Below are 23,238 nucleotides of genomic sequence, written 5' to 3' on the forward strand. Positions count from 1 at the left end.
TAATCTGCCAGGAAGTTTCATATCAGCGAACACTCCACTGCAGAGTGAAAATCTCATTCTGGAGGATAATGAACACTGCTTTTTGTGAATTTGCATCAATAATGTTCATTAGTTACCTATGTGCCCTCTATCATTTTTGTGAGGTTTTTTGTTAATGACATTCAAACAACTTCAGTTTCACACCCAGTGACACCTGAATGTGTGTTGTAGTTGTCAATAAAACCACCTCCTGAAATATTTAACATCCATCTTCAATTAGACTGTGAACAGGTAAGACACAGATTTACAACGACAGTAAGAGAATGCTGTAATTCACTGAACTCCATAGAAGTATAATGTCAAAGAGTGATGTTATAAGAGCAAAGTTTGGATACTGAAATGTATGGAATATGTTGCATTTCAGTATCATGTAGTTCACATATTGGGTACAACCATGGCAGGTTCCTTGTACACAAAATGTGCTGTACTATAATAGTCAGTGAGAGAAAATCCCTGACAGTTGCAGTAGCCTTGGTGCAACTGCTTCTTGTATCTATCTCAACCAACCACATAACACAATTTTGTACATGTCCTGGGGAATGCCTCAGTGTTGACACAGTTTTTAGATGACTACAATTTTCCTCCTCAGCCATTTGCGTTTAACAGTTGAAAACTGGCAGTGACACTATGAATTGTCAGGGATCAGTGCTCACTGACAGCACTATAGGGCAGTGTTATATATTTTTTTACCGGAGGAAAACATTACCTCCATTAAAGACGTGCAACAAATGATTCTGCAGCATGAAAAAAGTAAGTGCAGACAGACATAAAGAATGTAATGGTTGCAGATAATATTAAATATACACACTTCAGTGCCATGAAGGAAGTATGTTTGGACAACAAGGAATCAGTTTAGTTCCAACACACATTTCCATATGACTTTGAACAGTATGACAAAATGACATCTTCACAAACAATATCCCTATCAACCAAAAGGTTAGTTTCACTGGCCCTGTGGTTTGTTTAGAATAGTCTGATGTATGGTAGTATCCTCTTGATTTCCTTCAACCATACTTAGATTTGTAGTCCAACACTGATAGAATCAGCCATCATTCTTAAGGGATACGCACACAGAATGTGATCCTTTGGAAGGAAGATGCAATAGGGTTTAACGTCCAGTCAACATTGAGGTCATTATAGATGGAGCACAAGCTCAGAATGTTTCAAGAATGGAGAAGGAAATCAGATGTGCCCTTTTGTAAGAACCATCTCAGCATTTGCCTGGATAAATTTAGGGAAATCACAGAAAACCTAAATCAGGATGGCAACTTGGATTTGAACCATCGTCCTTCTGAATGCAAGTCAAGTGTGCTTGCCACTGCACCACCCCACTCTGTATCACTTGGAAGGCCATTTCCCTAACAGAGGGTTGCCCTTGCTCACTTACATTCACAATGGGTTATTGTGAATGACATTTCACATGCTATGTAACACATAAGTGTGTGTGCAAATATTGACACAAATGTATTATATAGTGGTGCATGGAATTCTCTGAAAGAAACTTACAGGGAGCTTGATTCTCTGAAAATATTGCTCCACAATCTTTCAGCAACAAAGAGCTCTTATTCTAGTGAAGAATTCACAGGGTACAATATTGCAGGGACAATAGTGAAACTTTCAGTTTATCTGTAGATAAATTTATATTTCACTGAAATGTGTAAAAGAATGCAAAAGTTTTTTTTTTACTTCTTTGTGAACAAGAAGTTTCACACTTTCTACATAACAAATTTTTGTAACTATAAATGATATTGGAGTATTATGTGAAAAATAATACAAAATGTTTCATTTAAAAAAATCTGTTGTGGTTCACTTTAAACTAGATATCGCTTATGTTTGTCAAATTAAATACTATGGACCTTTTTCATTGTGGAATAAATAAACCACACTTAACATAGCTTACATATATGGTAAAATATCGAGAGGCATCACTATGCCAATATGATAGCAGAGGATGGCACTATTACTGACTGCATTTGTCTGTCTTCACTCTGTTGGGATCTGCACCAATACTTCAAAAGCAGTTTAGGATTGTAGCAATGAAACCTTCCACCATACTACAGTTCAAAAACGCATGAATTTCTCCTTAAAACAATGGAATACATGGGTCTTGTGGCACAATGTCACTGTTACTTAGTGACTTCTTTTAACCAAGTAAGCTTATTGTGTGACCATGTAATATAGAGGTGATCTGGGTCTCACACAAATCACTGTCCACAGAGTGGTTGGGTTGATTTGGGGGGAAGAGACCAAACTGTGGGGTCATCGGTCTCATCATATTAGGGAAGGATGGGCAAGGAAGTCAGCCATGCCCTTTCAAAGGCACCATCCCAGCATTTGCTTGAAGCGATTTAGGGCAATCACGAAAAACCTAAATCAGGATGGCCAGATGCAGGATTGAACAAGCTTTTGATGGCCCACATAAGGCTTTTCTCATATGCCACTTATGCTGAGGTAGGTGAAAATATCTGCATTTGTTACTGAATTCATTGAGTTTCAATACATTAATTAGGTATGAATGGTCTACATATTCATGGCAAAAACTGAGACAGTTAGTATTTACTACCTTGTCTTGTGCTGAAAATTATCTGTCCAGCACATCTAACTTGACAAGAAATCTGTGGTTAGTCCTCACACACACACTTTTTAGCACTGCAGCTAATCATTAGAGACAGTGTTATAAATTAAGTTGTAGGCCAACATAATCACTGATCAATGTTATTAGTCATCTTTTACATAGCAGATGAGATACTTGATGTTATATCACAATTCTGTACCTGCCATACATTTAGAACATTATTCCAAAACACATACTGGAAGTAATCTTTGGCACAATGTCATGTCACATATGTAGTCAAATGTTAAGCTAAATGAGTGTACTAAAATGAGCTATTGTTAATTTTCTGGTAAGCTGCTGTCTATGCTCAGTTAGCATCAGATACCAGTAGTTCATAGTCAAGAGGATCTTCTTAAATGAAATGGTACTCCACAATTCTCTGTGCAGCAGGTGGTACAAGCTCAGGATGTGCTAGACATATAGAACAGCTCCTAAAATTCACTGGATGACCTGTAGGTATTCTGCATCAATTATGTCTTGAAAACATATATAACAGTTTATCCATGAAGTGCCTCTCATGTTCACTCACTGTATTCCGTGCCTTCTTTTTGGGGCACATTTAAAATATAACAAGGTATCCTCTAGGTTTATCTGAATTCCAGAATACTGCAGGAATAGCTGGTCAGTGCAAATAGATAAAGCAAAATGTAGTGTAAACTACAACACATGAAGTGTGTACACTAGTGTTATGTGAGGAAATCATACCCACTGGAGATGGAAGTGATAGTGGAATATGTCTGATGTCTAATTATTTACACATTAAGATACCAGAGGAAATAAAAATTGCTATATAGCAAATACTTAAAATGAAACTAAACATATTTCTAATAAAGTGTTGTTTCTATTCTGTAAAAGAATGTCTGAATATGTAAAACAAATGTTACTTAAAAATTTATTTGTAAGGATAGATACCTAATTTTAATTTACCTACAATTTTGCTGGTGCTATGTATTACTGCATATTTATTTTGATCCAGTCCTTAAGCAGGTGCAATTAAACTTAGATTATAAGAATATCTACCAATTTACTTTCACTTCTATTTACTGATACTAAATATAACTCATTCATCATTTTGTTCTATCCTGTATCAAATGTGTAGTTTGTGCTGTTCGATAAAATTGGACCAAGAAAAGGTCAATTAATCTATCAAAATGCATAATGTGGTTGCTCTATAATGATAATTTTCTTCCTTCTACACAGTACTTGTATATACACAAAAAGGTGTAAGTTACTGTAGGGGACATATGTATAAATATTTTGGTGTAATGGCCATGGAGTTGGAATTTAACCCTTTCTGTGTTGAATTGTGACAGTGGAGTTACAGTTTGTTATAGACAACTTCATGTCCATAATTAGATTCAAAGGATGAACCCTCTTATTTATCAGTAAGGAAACAGTAGTAGATATATGAATACCAAGAGGTCAGATGGCAAGCCAGTAATAAGCAGAGAAGATAATGTTGAAAGGTGGAAGGAATAGATGAAGGGTCTGTGTCAGGGCCACAATATCAAAATATTATAGAAAGTGAATGATAGAGCACTGATAGACCTAAGTCAAAACAAGGAACCTGGAGTGGATGACATTCCCTTATGACTATTGAAATCGGTAGGAGTGTTAGCCATGACAAAACTATTGTATGTTCCTACCAACTGTTATGTTCATATGCAGATGTAGTTGTGATTTTCTGTTTTATACTCTCTGATCGTAATGTGAAAAAATTTTTAACTTCTAGCACTGAGGATGGTCGCTAAATGACCGAAAATCGATTTTGCGGTTAATAAAACAAAAAAATATGACCAATGCTGTCTCTCCTTCCAAGTACATCCATTATCTGGTCGTGGTGCACAGGACACTCCATGGAGTTGCCAATCAATAAAACTATTCCACCTGGTGTGCAAGATATGATGTAGGGGAAATACTTGCAGACTTACAGAAGAATTTAATGACTCCAGTGCCAAAGTAGACAGGTGCTGACAGGTGTAAATACCACCAAACTTTAAGTTTAAAAATTTATTATTACAAAATATAACACAAATTATTTAACAGAAGACTGGAGAAACTGGTAGAGGCTGACCTTAGGAAAGATGAGTTTGGGTTCCAAAGAAATACACAAACATCAGAGACCATACAGTCCCTATGTCTTATCTTAGAACATAAGTTGAAGAAAGGCAAACCTACACTAATAGCATTTGTAGACTTAACAAAACCTATTGACAATGTTGACTGGAATACCCTCCTTGAAATTCTGAAGGTAGCAGGGATAAAATAAAGAAAGCAAGAGGTTATTTATAACTTGTACAGAAACCAGACTGCAGTTACAAGAATCAAAGGACATGTCAGGGAAGCCATAGTCAAGAAGAAAGTGAGACAAGGTCTTAGCCTATCCAAGATATCATTCAATCGGTACACTGAGCAAGCCATGAAGGAAACCATGAAAAATCTGGAATAGTAATTAAAGTTCAGGGAGAAGAAATAAAAACATTCAGGTTTTCCAATGACATTGTAACTCTGTAGTAGATAGCAATGCACTTGGAAGAGCAGCTGAACAGAGTGGCTAGTGTATTGGAAAGAGATTATAAAGTGAACATCAACAAAAGAAAAAGAAGAGTAATGGAATGTAGCTGAACTAAATTGGGTGATGCTGAGGGAATTAGATTACGAAACGAGTCACTTAGAGTACCATAGTAGATGAATTTAGCTATTTTGACAGTAAAATAAATGATGATGGGTGGAGTAGAGAGCTTGTAAAATGTGGACTCACAGTGGCAAGAAAACAGTTTCTGAAGAAGAGAAATTTGTTAATATCGAATATCGACATGTGACAAATGAGGAGGTACTGAATTGAAGGGGAGAGACAAATTTAGGGCTCAACTTGATTAAAAGAAGGAACTGGTTGATTTGACACGCCCTGTGGCATCAGGAAATAATCAGGTTGGGAATGGAGGGAAATATGTGGGTTAAAAGTTGTAGAGGGAGTCTAAGGCATGAATAAGTAAAGAGGCTGAAATGGATGTAGGTTACAATAGCTATTTGTTGATGAAGAGGTTTGCACAGGATAGACTAGCATGTAAAACTGCCTCAAACCAGTCTTCAGACTGAAGACACAGTAACAGCACATAAAACATAATATGATTCAGCTGTTGATTGTGAATGAGGTATATCATGTAGCAAATGGGCAGTGGCATATAAATGGTGAACCAAACTACACCAACAAAATTCAGGCCATTGTTGAGGAATATTTCCAGAGTCTATAAGGGACCTGTGGCCTCTGGTGCTTATTGCAGAGCAGTAATGAAATTATGGTTTGTTCAGTTTCTTACCCTAGTTATCTTTATTTTGAGAAAATATGTTCACAACAGTGAAAAAGTCTTTAATATGCTATTACCAGAACATACATCACAAAATGCACAGTAATACAATGACCCTCAGATGCAAGAGTTAAGTGTAGTAGTAGTAGTAGTAGTAGTAGTAGTAGTAGTAGTATTATTATGAATACAAGTGTGAGGTTGAAGAGTTGTCAACAGCAAATTCAGTGAATGAATGGAACAAATACTACTTTAGGTGACAATCAGCAGCAGAAATATTTCGTGGGAAATGCATGACACAGTCCTGTATTGTAAATCTGTATTTATTCTGACTAGTTTTGGTTGAGATGATGTGGCTCACTCTCTCCAATAAGAGTTTGTCTTTTGCCAGTAAGTGGGCCACATCATTTTATTGTGAAGCTTTATTATTCTGTTGCACACAATAGGTGACTTTAAGAAGGATGTTAATCTCATGCTGCATAAAGTATGAGGTGTGAAAACTTTATTATTTTTCTTTCTTCCTGGATGATGGTCAAAGACGAAAATGGTCAGAATAAATATGAATTTACAATGCAGTAGGCATGTTAAGTCACAGATAGGCACAATTAAAAGACACTTACATGATGCTTTCAGCCACAGTCTTCATCAGCAAAAGAGAAACACAAACCATTTCATACATATAAGCATGCACACCTCACGCACACATGACCGCAACTCCCGAAGCTCAGGACAGAATCTGAGCTGCCGAAACTGACATGAGGTGTGCTTGCTTGTGTATACGAATGGCGTGTGTTTCTCTGTTGCTGATGAAGGCTGTGGGCAAAAGCTGCGTAAGTGTCTTTTAATTGTGTCAGTGTGCAACTTAACGTGCCTTCTTTACAGTAAGTAGCAATCTATCTATTCCAATGTGGAGTTTCCACTGTTGAAATTTACAATACAGCACTGTGTCATGCATTTCCTATGACAAATGGAACAAGTTAATTTCCAAACATAATGCACAGTGCACACTATTGACATTTGTACAGTTGTGCATAAATTTTCAGAGCAATACAGATACAAAGATAAATGGGCAGATGAAAGCAAATGAAATGCAATTTTTTGTAATGTGCCACTGTAGACTACATGTCCCTTATACCAAAATACTCAGAAAATATCTCTGAACAGCCTTCAAAAGTTTATTTGTGGAGCTCAGGTTCACCCTGTATAAGAAGTTACAACCCCTTAAATATTTATTATCTAGTGCCAACACTATGTGTTGCTTATTTTGTGTCACATGGTAAATATCAAGACATGTGAGATGCGACTGATTGATTGATCCATTCATTCACAAACTATTTCCTGTAGATCTCATCACTGAAGGAGAGCCTTCACAGATGTAGAACAAGTCAAGACGTAATTGTCAGGAGCTGCCACTGCAGGCTACTTCTGTGATGTAATACGATGAGAGTTTCAAAACATGAAATGAAAACTATACAGTGTGTTTCATGAGGAATAGTAAATATTTTAGGAGGTGGTTGTACAGACTAACTTTAATAAAACATTCCATATAACATGTGTCCAATTTTTATTGACTACAGTGATACAGATGTGAGAATTTAGCCCAAACAAATACTTAACAGAAGCTGATTTTCATAAATTCCACCGTTAACATCTACATACTTTCAAATTCTCCTGACAAAACCATGTGTAGTTTTCTGAGATAGCATTTTATAGGGGCAGCCTAAGTCATTATCTGAACAATTAATTAGTCTCTTGTGTTTACTTTTAGTTTGTAGACTCCAGATTTCAGCCATTCCCACAAGCAAAAACCTAAAGGAGTATGGCCTAGGGACTTTGGTGGTCAAGAAATATGACCATGGTTGTTGATTGGAGATTGAAGAACTTCTCAATTTCCTATCATCAAAAGCAGCAGTTCTCAATTTCCAGCCAATAAAACTTAGAACATGCCGTTCTTCTATCAGACTTAACTGTCAGTCTTCCTACACCAGTAAATTTTTAAATAAATAATTTAACATGTTATCTCACCCTCAAAATTAACTAACAATCAATCACTGATGCTTGGCTTCACATTCACAACATCATATTGGAATTACTCTGTGTCATGTTCATGTTCAAACTTTTTTATTTTTTATTTTGTGAAATGATTATGAAATTCTGTGCCACATGACTCTGATAATCTTCATTTTGAATATCTTTGTGAGAAGTTGTGATTTACTTTTTTCTGTTTTCATGTTCATCAAAGTTTTTCATTGAGTTCTCTTCACTTATCTATTCTTCTCAGTTTCTAGTTTTTCTCGAGTACACACTATAATTGTTGATCAAGCTATTTTCCTTTCATCTTTTCATCAAATGAAGTCACACTTTAAAGTCTCACAATAATCACCCATATCAGTTTCAGTAACTTCTATTTAACTTTTTGGAGAAGGAACATATTATCGTCAGTGTCCTATCAGTTACAGATGAACTTGAAAATTTATTGCAAGTGAAAATATTTTTATTCAAGGTACATTCTTATCCACTATTGCAGCCACATCATAGATAGAAATAGACAGGCCTGGGTGTGTGAACGCCAATTCATCAACAGCTGTGTTGCAATAAACACACAGGACTCAACGTTTATCACCTCCAGGAGACATTATGCTAATTCTATATAACACCACCTCTAGACTAGATAATGTCAAGGCAAGCAAGGAACAGAGTCCAAAAGTTTCTATACCCACTGAAGTCACTCACTGGTGATAAAAACCCACAGAGCTGTTAAATTGTGGGGATATTGATTGCTATGTTTCAGTCCCTACACCAAATAATCCCAGATAATGTCTATGGGATAAAAATTGGGTGATTTATCAGAAAAGTTTAGTTGTGATAGGCTGTCTGAGTACTCGTCAAACCAGGAGTATGAACATGGCAGTTGTCACCTTGGGAGACTCACCAAGAAGACGTAGAAGAAAGGGCAAAATCTGGTCACCAAGAACATATAAATATACATCCTTTTCTTGAGTTCGTGGTAACGTGAATGTGTGGAACCAAGTCAGTACCAAAGACAGCCCCCAAAAATTGCTGCCCAAACTACACCTCCCACACACTGTGGGTTAAAATGCTATAACTGTCATATACTGCACAATGATGTGCACACTCTTGGATTACACTTATCTTAACTTTGTGCAAAAAGTTTGCTGAAATAAAAAAGTATGTGACAAAAACATGTGTTTACTTTTAAATAACGTAATGTGTTTCTTGTTTCCAAGAAGATATTTGTTGCTTTTGGAATGACTTCCATACCAAAACAATGTGACCTCTTTGAACATATGCAGGGCATACACTGAAAGTCTTCCAACTACAGTGTGTTATGTTTCATGATCATGCACACAGCTACAAAGGAAACTAATGACACATTGATGATATGGCATAAAATCTGAAAACACTTTTCATTCTGTATTGACACAATAGGTACTAATCTCAATCATTCTATCCTGTGTGTCCAACAAACAGTGTGTTTCCTCTGAGAGAGAGAAAGATCATACAGACTAATAATAATCTTGTTCCCATGTCTCTAATCACCTATTGAAGGCACAATGCTAGTGCTAAGATCTCAATAAATTAATGTTTTTTTAAAAAAAAAATCTGGGATTGTATAAACACAGTACTGCGTACAGCATGAAATGTGGCAAAAGGTTTCCTTCATGTAGTGACAACTGTAAATCAACAGACTCATTTCTATATTCCATTAAGTCTGTTTAGAGTCTACTGAATGCAATTGGAGATAAAGCAGTTAATACACTTTACAGAATTACTCTCTGAAAATGAGAGTGATCTTTCACTAAATCTCTGTACAAAAGCTGATTAAGTTGAAGAAAGTATCTTCAGTATCACACAAAAGTTATGTTATATTCAGTAGCCAGGTGCAGCAGTCTTTGTAGTTCCAATTAATATAAAGAAAACAAATAACAAAGAAAGAACAACTTACATTCATGTTCTTTAACTTAATAATCTTTTGTAGCTCTGCATCTGTGTCTGTACTTTTAAAGTTTATATAAAACTGTAGCTCTGCATCTGTGTATGTACTTTTAAAATTTATATAAAACAGATGGATAAAGTTTCCTCTTATCATAATCATTCCACTGTATTCAGACAGAATATGAGAGAAATTACTGATACCAATACACTATAAATCCCATAAAGATTTCAGTTTTCACACAATGAACAAAGTGTAGAAGTGCTTACTCTTCCAAATTTCCTCAATGGCATTTTATGAAATTTTTTACTCTGCTTAAAGTAACTGGGTTCTTTTTTAAACCACGTTAATTATGAATCAGCATTACTATTTCTAATGCTCTTAAATGACCAGATTGAACAGGCAACCATCTGTGGTATCCCTTTCAAATACACAATTTCAATTACTCTGATACGGAAGAAATTCCTACCAACAACTAATATTCAATTGAATTTGTACTGCAAAAGCTGAATTGTAATGTATTCAACCAATTTGTTGAAAGAGTTGCTGGCAGTTAACATGATACTACTACATACTATTTCATATTCGTTTTGATAATATCACATACATGTAACTGTGCTATCCAGATGCACACGAAGGGTACTATTTATGATGTTGACTGCCAAGAATTTTGCAGTACCCTACTGCATATTTTATATCAACCATTTATCTTTTGTTAGCTTTCCGGTCTAACCAAGATATCTAGCCTCTGAAAAGTCTAAATACAATCAAATTATTTGCGTATGTAGCCTAATATCTTGAGAGTCGTGTAAATACGTGAATTTAGTGTCTCAGCCGTGATTATTTTGAAAACCAGTTTAACCATAGTTTATGTAGACTGACTTTCTAGGCGTCTTGCGAAATAAAAACTGTCAAAAACTATCATAATTATTTAAGAAGGTAGCGTCGAAAGTCGATCTTGAATCAGTAGTCTTCTTTCAAACCAAATGCGCTGCTACATACATAAAAAATAACAGGGTGAACTAATGCAACTTTTCAAAAACATTCTGCAGCGGGTACTATTAGTTTTTTGTTGCAAAGCGTTGATGTTTATCGTCGAGAAATGAATACAACGTGAAATCAGAGATATACAGGAACATATCCAAAGACACACCTCCCAGGCATTTTTACATGACTTAGGATTTTATTTATTCAAATAAACCACTCTAATTCCTCAAACAATTCATTCCACACAAACTCCTTGCTAATTAAATTACTATTAATCGATACCTGTACCTACGACCGATCGGTATTTCTGTCGACTTTCAGTTATCGATAACATTACAGACCTCGACTGCAATTATTACCCGACGACAGTGCACCGATGTAGCTAGTTGTGTCGTGCAAGCTATGGGGTGGGAGTGAAGTGATGTTTTGCTGAGTGGAAGCGTACGCGTACGATGTGGACGACAACAGTTAATAAAAAATACGGCGTTGGTAAGTCATGACGCTTTAAAGGAGCTTCAGTTCTAACCGACACGTCTTTCTAAAGTTGAACCCTAGGAATAATTACGTTTTCAGTGTACTGTCACCGAAGCATTGAAGCATCGAAGTGGCGGCATCTGTCACTACATTCAAGTCCCGTTGTTTGTTTTACATAGCTGTGTGTATCATTTACTCAGAACATATTTATTTCTACTGTTTTGGCTTTGTAACTGTTAGGCTTATTAGCTGCCACATTCTTCTATTGCACATGTAATTTATTTTTTAAAAGTTGACGTTTTTGTTGAGCGGTAAAGCATGTTAAGACGTGCATAAAATTTGTTACAAACAAATCTGAATAAGAGTGATTCTCTAAATTTACAAATGTAACTCGTAAAAACAAAATATTTACGTTCAGCCTATTTGGTAATTCTGCCGTTATGTTACGGAATGCTAACAACAGGAGCTTTTATATGTAATGTATACGGAAAGTATGCAATGACATCCCCGTGCAATTAATGTTTCCGCGCTGTCACTCATTTGTATTTATATAGAATATACCTTTTATCTCCTCCAGTGCTTTATGTCAGTATAGTTCAATCTTTAGTTATATGCTGGACACTTGCCTAAATGATCAGAAAAGAAATGCAAAGTAACCGAAAGTGCACGAAATATGACTTGAAATTTATGTTGAAGTTTTTTTCCAACACTAATTAACTTATTTCGGTGGCATCAGTAATGCGAGTTGGCTCTAATGTTTGAAAAGCTGTTAATAGTCTGCTACTCAGGATGAAACATATATCGTCATTATGTTACAGGCAGTACTGAAGCACATGCACTTGTATAGTGAGGGGTTGTATAAGCGATAGTTTAATGTTGATTATTGTATCTTGCCCCAAATTATTTGGACAGTGTGGTGTAAGCAAATTATACTTCGCTAAAGATGAACTAACAGCTGACGAGTCTGCAGACGTGTGATACGAGCGTAAATAGCAATGAACTGCAAAAATGTGAGAAGCAGGTCATAGAAGGACCTCTTTTTAGAAAAAAATACTGATAAAAAGTGCCTTTGTTATCCGAAGCACTTTAATTTATGAAAGTTAATATTACCATCCCGAGAACTTAAGCACTCATATACTTTTTATATCTGTAACAGTTAATTTACAGAAAAAAAATTTAGAAGTATGAGGTTTGCATTTTGTAGATGCGTGCCACTACCAGTGCGTATGAGTTTACGCTTGTCGAGACGGCTTAGAATAAAATCAATACAACATTTGCTTTTTCTTTGTGTAGCTTTATTTCACGAACAATTCATTGTCACACGCATAATTTTATTGAACCTTATACATGTTACAGGGAGTTCACATGTAGCAGCTAGATACTCTACAATGTTTCTAAGTATTATATTAGAAATTTTAGAACAAATGGCAGTGTATAGTTTGGATCTTTTCATTTACCACATTTTTTGGACAGCTCTTTGGGGACCCCGGCCTTCGGTGCAATATGTTGATGCATTAATTGCTGCGCCGGCAGCGATGGGGAAAATACGTGGGAGCTAGGGAGTCTGAGACTGCGCATCGGCCCGTGATCGGTGCTTCGGAACCCAGCCAGCTGAAACGTTCGCAGGAACTGGGACTGCAACGTGTTTCCGTACCCAACGCTGATGATCAAAGGCGGGCAGATACGAGATTTGCAACCACATCGACCGATCGGCGAATGGTTTTCGTAGGCGCTTTACGTTGGGGTTCGTCGTTCACTGAGCATGCAATTTTCAAGGACCATTTTTAACCGTGGTCTTGTACACCCATCCATTGCAGACTTCTGCGCAGTTTTTGTAGGATCAATTATATCTTTGAAACGCATGATACACAATACAGAATATTTGTAAATAATAAATTACTTAGATCGTGGGAGTAATATCCCGATAACCCTGATCGTTGGTGCGAGAACTGTTTGAAAGTATAAGTATTTTTCGCACTTACGTGTGAACGAGTGGTCCAGAACTGCTGCCGAACGTCACTGATCATGTACTTTTGCATTTCCTTACAGTTTTGTAATTGCCGCATGGAGTTAATCTGCGATCCAGCTACATCTATAAATGTTCAGATTGAGCAGTCACAGGACACTAAACAGAATTTGTTGTGCGGTAAGGCAATGTTAAACGAGTCGTTACTAGCAAGGCACGCTAGTTTAAAGTGTGGGAGGCAGCAAACGATGTGATTCTTTCAGAGAGCCTACGTGGAAGTGGCAAATGTGTTCCAAGAAGATGAAGTTCTGGAATGTTATTCATGATTGTGCCAGATAAAGTACATACACAGATTGATCAAGTTATCGGCTATAACTGTAATTAAAAAAGGCAGCCACATGGTGTGAATGATCACCTTCATTAAATGTACCATGTGCGGCCTGCTGCTATTATTTGTGATGTGACGAAACTGAACACCATTACTGGGAACTTAGTTCATCATAAAGGGCAGTGATAAGAGACGTTGCCTCAGAACGCGATAATACGCGGAAGATAACAAGAAGAAAGACTAGATCGTCCACCGATATCTAAATCCCCCCACAGGCTCTGCAAGAATTGTCTTTGGTAAGGCAACCGGTTGACATGACAATCATCTGCTCGACTCACAAATAGAATCTGTCCCTGGTTTTGCGCATTGTTCTGTGATAAAATATTAAAGCAGCCCTACAGAGGTTTTATTTGCGCATCATTAAGAACCCTTGGAATGGTTCAATGGTTCAAATAGCTCTGAGCACTATGGGACTAAATATCTATGGTCATCAGTCCCCTAGAACTTAGAACTTAGAACTACTTAAACCTAACTAACCTAAAGACAGCACACAACACCCAGTCATCACGAGGCAGAGAAAATCCCTAACCCCGCCGGGAATCGAACCCGGGAACCCGGGCGTGGGACGCGAGAACGCTACCGCACGACCACGAGCTGCGGACTCTTGGAATGTGTAGAGGCAAAGTACTATATCGAAACTAGAGGACTTTGCAGATATTCTGAATCAAGTACCCTGAATATACAAGAGGTTGCACGTAACAGTGACACATTTAATTATTTACAAACGATTTTGGGTATCAAAACAAGATTTTCTTCAGCAGACTGAATGCAAGGTGCCGAGTATGTTGCTGCGTTGCTAGCTGACGTCAGATTTATATCTACCAAGGTATCAAAGCATCTATTATTTTTCGTAAGTATAACGGTGTAGACCTACTTAACAGAATTTGATACCTCCTGCACCATCATCATAATAAAGATCGACATAGGCAAACCACAGTTTCAGACGGAAAATAATGGAAGAAAAACGGTTGTGGCATAATTTAGGAACCACTGTGGCATTTATCCGGTAGGAATAAGGCCCAAATTCAGCCCTGCCTTCTACATTTAGGTTTTCTGTTTTTTTTCCCTAAATCACTTATGGTCAATGTCGGGAATGGTTCAAATGGCTCTGAGCACTATGGGGCTTAACATCTGTGGTCATCAGTCCCCTAGGACTTAGAACTACTTAAACCTAACTAACCTAAGGACATCACACACATCCATGCCCGAGGCAGGATTCGAACCTGCGACCTTAGTGGTCACGCGGTTCCAGACTGAAGCGCCTAGAACCGCACGGCCACACCGGCAGGCTGTCGGGAATGTTTCTTTGAAAAGACCGCAACCGATTTCCTACCACAAGCTTTTTTTTTTTCTTTCTTTTTCAATCCAAGGTTGAGTTCTGTCTCTAAGGACCGTAAACGCTAATCTTCCTTCTCCTTTAGTTACGGCGTTCTACCGAGGGAGTTTGGGCAGTGGTGAGACATTGCACTCGTATTATTCTATATACATTGAAGTTTTATGGGAGTGATGATTTAGCCAATTAATGGATAATATCATATCTAACAAAAAGAATACAGAAAGTTGTACTTAGTAATTCAACAAATGTTGGCTGGGGACTTTATTCTGACTGGTGAGAAATCACATATAGGGTGCCCCATGGCTCAGTCTCAGGTCAACTATTGTTCCTCATACATGTAAACGATCTGTAGTCCAATATACAACCAACAAGAATGGTACTTTATGTAAGTTACACTAGTATTGTAATCAATTGAAGCATGTGTACAGAAACAGAAGAACGGTTAAACAGTATTCTTAAAAGTATCATTGACCGGTTTTCTGCGAATGGTCTCACCCTCAATTTTAAAAAGGTACAACATATTTAGTTCTGCACATCTAGGTGAGGAAATAAGAAATAGGGTGGAAACTTCAAAATTCCTACGTGCCGTACTGATGAGAATATAAACTGGATCGTGGTCGTGCGGTAGCGTTCTCGCTTCCCGCGCCCGGGTTCCCGGGTTCGATTCCCGGCGGGGTCAGGGATTTTCTCTGCCTCGTGATGACTGGGTGTTGTGTGATGTCCTTAGGTTAGTTAGGTTTAAGTAGTTCTAAGTTCTAGGGGACTGATGACCATAGATGTTAAGTCCCACAGTGCTCAGAGCCATTTTATAAACTGGAAAAAGCAACTTAGTTCAGCCACGGTTGCACTTGGAACCAACCATTGCAAATCGGGCGAGACAAATCAGTATATTGACATATTCAGCGAATTTTCATTCAGTAATGTCATAAGCAATAATGTTCTGGAGTAAGTCATCTTTAAGAAAGAAAGTCTTCTTTGCTCAAAAGCGTTTTGTAAGAATAATACTGGTGCACACCCACGACACATCTGTTTAAAGAGTTGGGCATATTGACTACTGCTTCACAGTATATTTATTACCTCATAAAGTTTGTTGTAAATAATACACTGCAGTTCCAAAAGGACAATGGTGTACTTAATTATGATACCAGGAGGAAAAATAGCATTCGTTACTCTACATTAAGGTTGTATTTAGCACGAAAGGGGATGCACAGTGTCGCAGCTAAAATTTTTGATAACTTACTTTATGGTGTAAAATATCGGACAGACAGCGAAGTACAATTTGAAAACAAACTGATAAAGTTTCTCCTTGACAACTCAGCCTGTTTGTAGAAGAATTTCTGTTGCTGTAACTCACATCTGCATATTAAATAATAAAAAACCTATAAATGTTCAGCATGTACCCATATTTACAAATCAGTTTGCGATGAGAATGTAAAATGATGTGGTCCACGTCATTACGATTTATTGTGCAAATTATCTATGGGACATGAACCTATCTATCTATTCTGGAGCATAGAGCTTCAAATTCTCGTCTGGTCATTTAGAATTAGGCTTGTCGTTATTTCCCAAATAGTGTAAGGTGTAGGCCGGGGTGGTTCCTCTGAAAAGGTAGTGTCGATTTCCTTTCGCATCCTTTGTCACTCCAAATTCCTACTCAGTCTCTAATGACCTCGTCGTCAGCGGGACGTTAAACCCTGATTATCCTTCCGGTGTACTCTTGATGTAATTTAGGTGATCCATGAAAAATGTACGTCACACTGGTAGGAGCGGCATCTTTTAGCGCACTCCCCCCGATTGAAGTCTTTATTGCTGTGCTACGTCACTCTGTAAAAAGCAACTTTTACTAAGCTGCCATTGTAATGCTTCCATCGCTACTGAAATTCGAGAGTGGTGTTGAGTGAATACGAACAAGTATTAGCAGGGAGAGTATCAGCGGGAAAGAATTCACTGCTTCTGCCATGGAAAGCTAGCGTCCTCTCGGCGTCTGTCTAGCTAACGGCGCATGTCGGGACAGTTTGAGAGGAAGCGTTGGTAGATCCGTGCCCACTTCCTTGTTACAGAGACGGCCGCAGCTGTCATCGCCCGCGGTCTACGAACTGCAGAGCGCCTTCTTCTGCGCACGCTACTGCGCTCGGTTTCGTTTTGTGTGGATGTTAACGCCAACACATCTGCGTGCTGACAACCTAATGACGAAGGAAGGCTATGCTGCAGACATTTCACACGCGATGTCTCAAAAGATAACCTGTTCCTTTTCGAGAAGAGGCTAGTAGCATAGTATGTTTCTTTCACGGGGTTCGTAAGAAAACTGTAATTGAAGAACGTTTTCTGTAACAGAGATGATTCTGTATGTTGGACGTACTAGGAAATATCACAGAACAGACCATGGATTCGTGGTGAAAACACTTCATCCTCCTTACTTTTTGTTCCTCTGCTGTTCTCCTGTGTTTCATATCCGTTAACCAGTAATGTTCCACTGTTTTAACCTTGGTGCATTTATTTTTCTTCCTGCTTCCATTACTGCCGTTACCGTGCCCAGTTCTTCCTTCGGCCTTACAAGCCTCTTGTTTATTCCATTCCTCTCGCGTAGTTATACATCTAAATCACACAGACCAATCATATTAATGTGACCGCCGCCTATGTTCGACATCAACGTGCAGTAACCACTCACAGACGGCAGCACTAGCAGTGGAGGGTATACAGAGGGGTCCAAAAAATGTATCCACTGTTTAAAAGTCCATAACTTGCAAACTAATTGACGGAGTGGTCTCATTTTGGCGAAAGTGTAGCTTAAAGTCCAACTTAAAGATATCACTGAAGGTGTTCGGAATGGTCACCATTAACATCCACACACAAACGATGCCACCGAACTCCAGCACCAACTACTGACTGCAACGTGTTCAGTTGGATATTTGCACATGAGTGTACGATGGATTCTCGAAGTTCATCCAATGTGCGTGGCTTTTGTCGATAAACGACGTCCTTTAGTGTTCCCCACAGGTAAAAGTCCAGAGGAGTTAGGTCTGGGGAACGTGGTGGATACTTCACAGCGCCTCTACGGCCAATCCATCTTCCTCGTAGATTTTCGTCGAGATAGGCCCTAACACGATTTTGGTAGTGGGGTGGGGCACCATCTTGTTGAAAGTAAACTCTTCCGTCTCCATACAAGTCTCGGATGGCAGGTAAAATGGATGTCTGAAGCTTCTGAAGGTACACCTCAAGCCCCGGTAAGACAACCCACACCACACATTTACTCCTGGCAAATACACGGCTTTGTCTGCATGGACGTTCGGATTTTCGGCGGCCCAGTAGATGCAATTGTGGTGATTTACTGTACCATTGAGTTTGAACTGTGCCACGTCAGACCACACAATCATCTCTGCAAATTCTTCATCGTTGCGCACCATGTTAGTAAACCACTCGCAGTACTCCATTCTACGATCTGGGTCGTCCTCGTTCATTGCGTGTAGCAATCGTGGGATGTAGCACTTCCACTTTGATGTCTTCAAAATTCGCCGAACACTTGAGTGACTCACTCCAGTTTCACGGGCACACTGTCTCACAGACTTCTGTAGTGAGCGAGTAAATTGTTGTAACACACGACGGGAGTTAGCTGGACTTGTTACTGTTATAGGTCGTCCAGATCGTTGTTTGTGTACATCTTTAACACAGTCCTCGGCTTCAAATTTGTCTCGAATGCGACGAATCGTTAAACGTGTCGGTGGCTCTGTTTGATACTCATTTCGCCATTGCCGTTGAACCTCATTAATGTTTTCGTACTTAAAATACCACTTCAAAACTGACTTCCTTTCATCGAATGTAAGCCTTGCTCCAGCCATGTTTACTCGAGTAACTAGGTGCAACTAAGAACAGAACACTGACTATCTGACGACTGTCATCTGACAAAACAAAACAACGCAATACAACGCTTGTGTGGCGATTGCCGGAACTACAAACTATTACACTACCAAAGATGAGACAACTCCGTCAATTAGTTTGCCAGTTATGGACATTTATGGGGTGGATATATTTTTTTGGACCCCTCTGTATAAAGCGTGTCGGGGGAACGCGGAATGTGGAAACGAAGCGATTGTTCTGACGTCCAAAGGGACATGATTACTGGCTTTCTGGCCAAGGCTGGATGCATTTCCGAAACGGCTGAGTTCGTAAACTGTGGTCAAAGTATACCGTGCACGGGAAAACGTCGCTGTCCAAACCTGGCACCGAAGCAACTGTGGTGCACCACGGGCCATAGACGACGGGGATGAATGACGGCTGCGGAAATGTGTACGGGTGAACAGATATGAAACTTTTGAATGACTGATTGCTCAAATGAACCTATGGGCTACCAACACTGTCCCTCCAACAAGCGTTCAGCGAACGTTGCTGCGTTTGGGTCTCCGCAGGAGGCACCTGGTTTATACAACCACACCGTCTGCCGTTCATCTGAAACGAAGGCTGGCGTTTGCACGTCAGAACCGCGACTGGACGTCCACTGAGTGGCGACACATCGTCTTTTCAGGTAAACCGCGTTTTATTCTCCATCAAACAGACGGCCGTTTGGTTGTACGGCGTGAAACGTCAAAGAAAACACCCAGCGTTATGCTCTGTTCTGGGCAATGTTTCGTGGCATTCTCTGAGTGATCTCGTCATTCTGGAAGGCACAATGAATGAACACAAGTATGCATCTATCCATGGGGACCATACCCATACCAACATGCAGGCACGATGGTATCTACTAACAGGACAATGCAACGTGTACGAGCGTGGTTCGAAGAGCACTGGGATGAGTTGACCGAATTCTCTTGAACACCAAGCTCCCCGGATTAAAACCCAACAGAGAAACTGTGGTGCCACCTCTATCGGGCTGTTCGCGCCACTGATCCTCAAGCCAAATATCTAGCGCAGCAGGCCACGACACTGCAGTCGGCATGTATCTATATCCCTGTCGGTACCTTCCATAACCCAACTGACTTCCTGCACGTCTCGCAGCGGCACGCGCTGCAAAAAGGCTGTTATTTAGGCTTTTGACAGGTTGTCATATTAATGTGACTAGACAGTGTATGTCTAACCTGAATACACTGCTGGCCATTAAAATTGCTACACCACGAAGATGACGTGCTACAGACACGAAATTTAACCGACACGAAGAAGATGCTGTGATGTGCAAATGATTAGCTTTTCAGACCATTCACACAAGGTTTGCGCCGGTGGCGACACCTACAACGTGCTGACACGAGGAAAGTTTCCAACCGATTTGTCATACACAAACAGCAGTTGACCGGCGTTGCATGGTGAACCGTTTTTGTGATTCCTCGTGTAAGGACGAGATGCCGCCGACTTTGATAAAGGTCGGATTGTAGCCTATCGCGATTGCGGTTTGCCGTATCACGACATTGCTGCTCGCGTTGGTCGAGCTCCAATGACTGTTAGCACAATATGGAATCGGTGGGTTCAGGAGGGTAATACGGAACGCCGTGCTGGATCCCAACGGCCTCGTATCACTAGCAGTCCAGATGACAGGCATCTTATCCGCATGGCTGTAACGGATCGTGCAGCCACGTCTAGATCCCTGAGTCAGCGGATAGGGACGTTTGCAAGACAACAACCATCTGCACGAACAGTTCGACGACGTTTGCTGCAGCATGGACTATCAGCTCGGAGACCATTGCTGCGGTTACCCTTGACACTGCATCACAGACAGGAGCGTCTGCGATGGTGTACTCAACGACGAACCTGGGTGCACGAATGGCAAAAACGTCATTTTTTCGGATGAATCCAGGTTCTGTTTACAGCATCATGATGGTCGCATCCGTGTTTGGCGACATCGCGGTGAACGCACATTGGAAGCGTGTATTCGTCATCGCCATACTGGCGTATCACCCGGCGTGTTGGTATGTGGTGCCATTGGTTACACGTCTCGGTCACCTCTTGTTCGAATTGACGGCACTTTGAACAGTGGACGTTACATTTCACATGTGTTACGACCCGTGTCTCTACCCTTCATTCGATCCCTGCGAAACCCTACATTTCAGCAGGATAATGCACGACCCCATGTTGCAGGTCCTGTACGGGCCTTTCTGGATACAGAAAATGTTCGACTGCTGCCCTGGCCAGCACACTTTCCAGATCTCTCACCAATTGAAAACGTCTGGTCAATGGTGGCCGAGCAACTGGCTCGTCACAATACGCCAGTCACTACTCTTGATGAACTGTGGTATCGTGTTGAAGCTGTATGGGCAGCTGTACCTGTACACGCCATCCAAGCTCTGTTTGACTCAATACTCAGGCGTATCAAGGCCGTTATTACGGCCAGAGGTGGTTGTTGTGGGTACTGATTTCTCAGGATCTATGCACCCAAATCGCGTGAAAATGTAATCACATGTCAGTTCTAGTATAATATGTTTGTCCAATGAATACCCGTTTATCATCTGCATTTCTTCTTGGTGTAGCAATTTTAATGGCCAATAGTGTATTTATAAAACGCGTTCGCACGCACGCAGACGATCGTTTTCCGCCATGTTCACTAGCTGATGACAGATTTTTATTATCATGGAAGAGTGTGAAACGTTTGTTTTCTGTTATTGGCACATCCTCTCTATTGAGCCTCAGGCTCTGGACTCGCTTTCATTAGTAAAGGAATTCAGTTTGATTGCAGTCAGATCGTGGATGCCGCCGTGTGAACAGTTTACCTTGAGCACATCCATTCGAAGAGAACCACAGTCGCCTGTGAGTTGACGTGGGCAACAACGTGTTGATGATACGGACTGCCGTCCGCTGACATCGTTTATACCATAGGATAGACGGCCCACAGTGCAATTCCATGATGGGAAAAAGCTGGTGAGCGACCAAATCATTCATGTCGCCATGTAATTTGCCGCTTCTAGTTGTACAGACTCAGAAGATTCCTGAAAAAGATCCAAACAGAGATATCGAAATGTCGAATTAGTAGAACAGGAAAACGATGCTGCCTACTTACCCTAGCGATTTTATGACAACCGTCACGAAAGCCGACAGATTTATACAGATGAGTATATATTCTTTGCGTATCCAGATTTTATGTGTTGTATCAGCTTAACAACGCCCAGAGTCTTCCTGAGTTGAAAGAAATTACTGGCAGTGGAGGGCTTGGCTGTACATGTAGTATGTTTACCTGTAGGCAACCAACGTCCGCCCCCGGTAGCTGAGTGGTCAGCGCGACAGAATGTCAATCCTAAGGGCCCGAGTTCGATTTCAGGCTGGGTCGGAGATTTTCTCCGCTCAGGTAATGGGTGTTGCGTTATCCTGTAATCATCATCGCTTCATCGACGTGAAAGTCGCCGAAGTGGCGTTAGACCGGAAGACTTGTACTCGGCGAACGGTCTACCTAACGGGTGGCCCTAGTCACACGACATTCACATTTTTTACCTCAAGGCAACCAAATATTTCGAAAACGACGCATCGTACGAAAAATATGTTCCAGGTGAAAAGTAAATGACATATGTGTGTGCTGCAGCTGGCCACATCCTAACTATCACGCGTGGGCGGGGTCAACTTTGTATTTTCAAAATGGAACTCTCTATTTTTATTACATGTTCGGATTCTACGCCAAAAAACGCGTATGATTTACTGAGACCATTGTTTCACACTCGTGGTAGATGGTGCCTTAACCAACAAATATCAAGTGTGCCTGTTTTTGCAATGAAGAACCGATGAATTGGATTTTACATTTAATTTACGATGTAAATGTAAACCTTTGTGTTCTAACGGTTGATATTGATGTTCCAGTACAAATAATATGGCTAGTCACTGACATTTCTGGTAAATAAGCTACTTGCATGGTTACGTAGTTTTCTGTTCCCTACGGGGTTAATTGTGGTCAGTCCCCAAAACACTGGAATGCTTGACTTCGGCGGCCGCTCTCGAACGCCGCCATGTGGGTTAGTGATTGCCGTGTGTGTTTCCATCCAACCGCCGTAACTCTCGCTGGCCGCTAAGTCGCTGCCAACGGAATACAGTCACCACATTTGCAATAAGGTAAAATATCCATGTATACTCACGGAAATCAAGCACCGCAATAGTGAGAGGCAAGGGGACTCATCAAAATGACGCACCGCAATGGTGGGAGGCAAGTGGGGAATGACGCACCCCAGTGACCCATGGAGACTCACCGATATCAACCATCCCGATTAAACTAT

General features: G+C 40.0%; 1 protein-coding gene across 1 annotated transcript in view; it reads left to right on the forward strand.

The window, feature by feature from the left end:
* The first annotated feature begins 11,272 nt into the window (after window positions 1-11,272).
* LOC126248717 (dedicator of cytokinesis protein 3) overlaps window positions 11,273-23,238 on the forward strand; it is a 1,129,652-nt gene continuing 1,117,686 nt past the window's right edge. The window contains exon 1 of the mRNA XM_049950022.1: window positions 11,273-11,389. Coding sequence (XP_049805979.1) covers window positions 11,353-11,389 — 37 coding nt within the window. The 5' untranslated portion in view covers window positions 11,273-11,352. The remainder of the gene's footprint in view (window positions 11,390-23,238) is intronic.

Source organism: Schistocerca nitens, chromosome 3 (genome assembly GCF_023898315.1).
Source record: "Schistocerca nitens isolate TAMUIC-IGC-003100 chromosome 3, iqSchNite1.1, whole genome shotgun sequence".
Lineage (NCBI taxonomy): Eukaryota > Metazoa > Arthropoda > Insecta > Orthoptera > Acrididae > Schistocerca > Schistocerca nitens.